The sequence below is a fragment of the Arachis duranensis genome, chromosome 5 (assembly GCF_000817695.3).
Source record: "Arachis duranensis cultivar V14167 chromosome 5, aradu.V14167.gnm2.J7QH, whole genome shotgun sequence".
Taxonomy (NCBI): Eukaryota; Viridiplantae; Streptophyta; class Magnoliopsida; order Fabales; family Fabaceae; genus Arachis; species Arachis duranensis.
The window spans coordinates 36,399,163-36,403,686 of NC_029776.3; the positions used below are offsets into that span (position 1 = coordinate 36,399,163).

Below are 4,524 nucleotides of genomic sequence, written 5' to 3' on the forward strand. Positions count from 1 at the left end.
AGTTTACTATTTAAACAACTTTTACAGACATCTCTTGTACCTCATGACATTTTTCAGATCTGAATTACATACTTTGTGACGGCATGAGTTTCTAAACTCCATTGTTGGGGGTGAGGAGCTCTGCAGTGTCTCGATGATTTAATACAATTCCTTTGTTTTCCATTCAAATACGCTTGTTCTTATCTAAGATGTTTATTTGCGCTTAATTGTGAAAGAGGTGATGATCCGTGACACTCATCACCTTCCTCAATCTATGAACGTGTGCCTGACAACCACCTCCGTTCTACATCAGATTGAATGAATATCTCTTAGATTCCCCAACAGAATCTTCGTGGTATAAGCCGGATTGATGGCGGCATTCATGAGAATCTGGAAAGTCTAAACCTTGTCTGTGGTATTCCGAGTAGGATTCCGGGATTGAATGACTGTGACGTGCTTCAAACTCCTGAGGGCTGGGCGTTAGTGACAGACGCAAAAGAATCAATGGATTCTATTCCAACCTGATTGAGAACCGACAGATGATTAGCCGTGCTGTGACAGAGCATAGGAACGTTTTCACTGAGAGGATGGGAAGTAGCCACTGACAACGGTGACACCCTACCTAGAGCTTGCCATGGAAGGAACTTGCGTGTGAGAAGAGGATTTCAAGGAAGAGTTGAAGTTCAAAGGACAAAGCATCTCCAAAACTCCAACATATTTCCCATTACTGCACAACAAGTAACGCTATTGTTCTCTATTATTTTAACTTACAATTTTAAGTAGTTTGTAGTTTGGCTTTTTACAAATAAATCCAAATAACTTTATTAGCCTCCTGACTAAGATTAATAAAATAACATTGATTGCTTCAAGCCAATAATTTCCGTGGGATCGACCCTTACTCACGTAAGGTATTACTTGGACGACCCAGTGCACTTGCTGGTTAGTTGAACGAAATTGATTTTGGACCAGGCTCTATTATCATATTCCATAAAGAGATACAATTTCGTCCACCAGTTATCCTGTTTAGTTATCTCTTACTAGGTAAGGGAAAGTTAAACAAGTTGGAATGCTATGTCCGTTCACAAGTTGCAACCCACTTAATTAAAAGGGATTGGTGTTAGTGAGTAGAGGGCAATCCAACAATAAACCCAATTACAATCTTTCTTTTAAGCTTTCCAACTCAAGGGTTCCTTTCAATCAACTCCCCATCAAGTTAGGGAACTACTCGCTCATTGTGAATGTAAAATTCATAACATATGAAAAAGAATTAAAGAAAGACATTGTAAATAAAAATCAAAATAATCAATTAAAAATAAAAGTAATCCTTGTATTAAATAATCCTAAAAATATTCCAATTGTAAAATTAAACAAAGCAAAGGACATGGAAGAGTAAAGCCAAGTAAAGAAAACGAACTAGAATGACGAAGTCTTGATGAGGTAATAACTCTTCTCAGTATCCCAATGCAAAAAGTGGTAGAAAAATAAAATCCTAAGAACTATGAATGTGTAGAGAGAAAAAAACCTAGAGAAGGAGTAAAAACTAGATCTAAAACTAAAACTATGTAGAATGAACTGTTGTCCCTGGTTTCTGCATGTTCTCTGGCTCTAGTCTACTGTTCTGGGCCGAGAACTAGGTCAAAATAGGGTCCAAAATTGCCCCCCAATGAATTCTGCAGATTATGCAGATCGCGCACGTCACGAGATCGTGTCATCCATGCGGACGCATCATTCGCGTTTTTTCCTGCCACGCGTTCGTGTTGTCCACGCTTCCACGTCACCTGTGCTTTTCCAATCCACGCGGTCGCGTGAGCCATGCGGCCGCGTCACTGCGATTTCTCCTCTTTCGCGCGAACGTGTGAGCCATGCGGCCGCGTCACTTCTCGCTGGTTATCTCTTCAATTTCTCATGTTCCTTCCATTTTTGCTAGCTTCCTTTCCAATCTCCAACTCATTCATGCCCTATAAAGCCTGAAACACTTAACACACAGATTACGGCATCGAATGGAATAAAGGAGAATTAAAGTGCATAATTAAAAGTCACTAGGAAGCAGTTTTCAATCATGTAATAATTTCAGGAAGGAAATATAAATGCATGCTAAATTAATGAATAAGTGGGCAAGGATCATGATAAAACCACGCAATTAAACACAATACAAACCATAAAATTGTGGTTTATCATCGACTCGTCAAAATAAAACTAATTGCTTAAAATATTATTTTAAGAAAAACTTGCATTAGTGCAAAAATTAGAATTGTTACATCCTACCCTCCTAAAAGAAAATTTTGCCCTAAAAATTTCCTTTACCTGTAAACAGGTGCGAGTAAATGGTTCTTATCTTATTTTCTCTTGCTCAGGTGTGTTGTGTTTCTTCATCTCGTCTCAACTTACGTATAACAGTTAAAGAAATACAAGAATGCGACATACCAGAATCGTAAAGTACAGTTAAGAAGCGAGTCTTAACACAATACTGACCTTGGGTCAGGGAGTCTGAGTACGAGCATCTTCAGCAGTCATTGTAAATACTCTCCCTGGCTGTTGGGATTTAGCTAATCCTTGTACCAACTTTTCTGGACAATTGCTTGCTATATGCCCCGGTTCACCACAGTTATAGCAGACTCTCATTTCAAGATAACAAGGCCTACTAGGGTGATTCTTTCCACATTGCCTACACGTTAAGCCCTCCTGACTTTGCTGCTGAGGTTGCTTACCGATATCCTGTCTTGGCCTATTTCCATTCCCAGTTGTAAAGCATGTAGGGAAGTTTCTAACTTGTTGGTTCCTTCGCATAGGTACTCCTGGTACCTTAAAATCAACTTTCCGCTGTACCGTATGCCTATGAAAATTATTAAAGTTTCTTGGCGGTAAGCTTGGATGTCCCATCCTTGACGCTGCCATCTTATGTTCACAATCTTCCATCAGCTGACTCTTATTGACAAGCTCTGTGAAATTCCGTATCTCCAACAGGACTAATGAATGCATCAGCTCGTCACGAAGTCCTCCTTCGTACTTTAAACACTTCCATTCTTCAAAATCATCTGGGTTTCCCTGACAGATCTTAGAGAATCGGCACAAATCTTCAAATTTTCGAGTATATTCTGCCACTGACATATTCCCCTGCGTCAACTGCATCAATTCCATTTCTTTAGCATCACGAACAGTTTTAGGAAAATACTTTTTGTAAAATTCCTCCTTAAAAGTATCCCAGTCAATCTCTTCCACCACCTGCCTTAACAAGCGTTGCACTCTATGCCACCAGTGTTCAGCTTCTCCCTCCAGCATATAGGTCGCAAATTCCATGTACTATCTTTCTGGTACATGTTGCGCTCGCAATGACTTCTCGATACCATGGAACCAATTGTCAGCTTTAGTTGCAACAAGCATCCCCTTAAACTTAGGCAAATTTACCTTTAGAAAGGTTGCCAGTGTCATAGGGTTGTCGTGGTTTCCAGCACCTTCATTATCATTACCGTCTCAACCACGCTCACCATTGCGTCCTCTGTTATGATCTCCGTTCCTCTCCCCTAAACGGTCAATTGCTCACGTAGTAGCAGTTGCCGTTTCACGCACAGCCTCAGCCATGGTGTTAATCGCAACTATAAAAGCATCTGCATCCCTCGTCGGTTCCTCTACAGAATTCACACCACGCCTACCACGTCCTCGTCCCTGTGCAGCCATCAAGATCCAGTTCACACCCAACATGCAATATTAAGGTGATCAGTCTTAACATTTCAGGCAAAGTGTGAATAGTCTTTAAAATGGAAACACAGCGATAGTCATGCAATTGATATCACAACGATATCCTATATGCATGAGACACAACTTAGAGAATGCAATGAAGCATGATTCAGTCCATACCCCCAGGCTTTAATAGGAACGAACTGCTCTGATACCAAGTTGTAACGACCCAATCCCAGTAAGTCATGATCATACTAGAAATCAAGTGTCACCAACTTGTTCACCTGAAACTTTTACTATTTATTATTAAGTCTTTAATCAAGTTAGCGTAATACCGAGTTTTGAAAAGACTTTTTTAAGAAAACTTGTGAGGACAGCTAATTAAACATACACAAGCCAGCATTATATGTAATCACAACACATAGCATAGACCATACATACGCATACAGGTACTGTCATATATATATACTAAGTTAGCATACAACCCTTCAGAAATACTACTATATACAACCCAACACTCCGGGCTCTGGTTCATACAGAAAAACCCTAAGCTGGCACCCGAACTAGCCTAGTCAACTATGTACACCCTACTCTCTTAGTGAGTCTAATCAAAAGTGAGAGATTCACACAAAAGCTAGGCTAACACCAAAAAAACAGTCAAAAGCCACAATCGTAGTTCCCAGGCCTCAGCTATCATCGTCAGAGGAGATCACAACAAGATCAGAACACTCCTCAAGATCTTCATCCTCATCATCGAAAATCTCTATAATCTCAGGAGGGGCACTGGCACTCGTACTACTGGTCTGACCAGCACTCGTTGGTCCACTAATAGAGGCGGTGAGGGGCTCCTCAGAAGATGGCTTAGATGAA

General features: G+C 40.4%; 1 protein-coding gene across 1 annotated transcript; it reads right to left on the minus strand.

Annotated features, from left to right (window-relative positions):
* Positions 1-2,457: 2,457 nt before the first annotated feature.
* LOC107489157 (uncharacterized) lies at positions 2,458-3,276 on the minus strand. The gene has a single exon (XM_016109923.1). The coding sequence runs from the start codon at positions 3,274-3,276 to the stop codon at positions 2,458-2,460; it is 819 nt and encodes a 272-aa protein (XP_015965409.1).
* Positions 3,277-4,524: the final 1,248 nt, after the last annotated feature.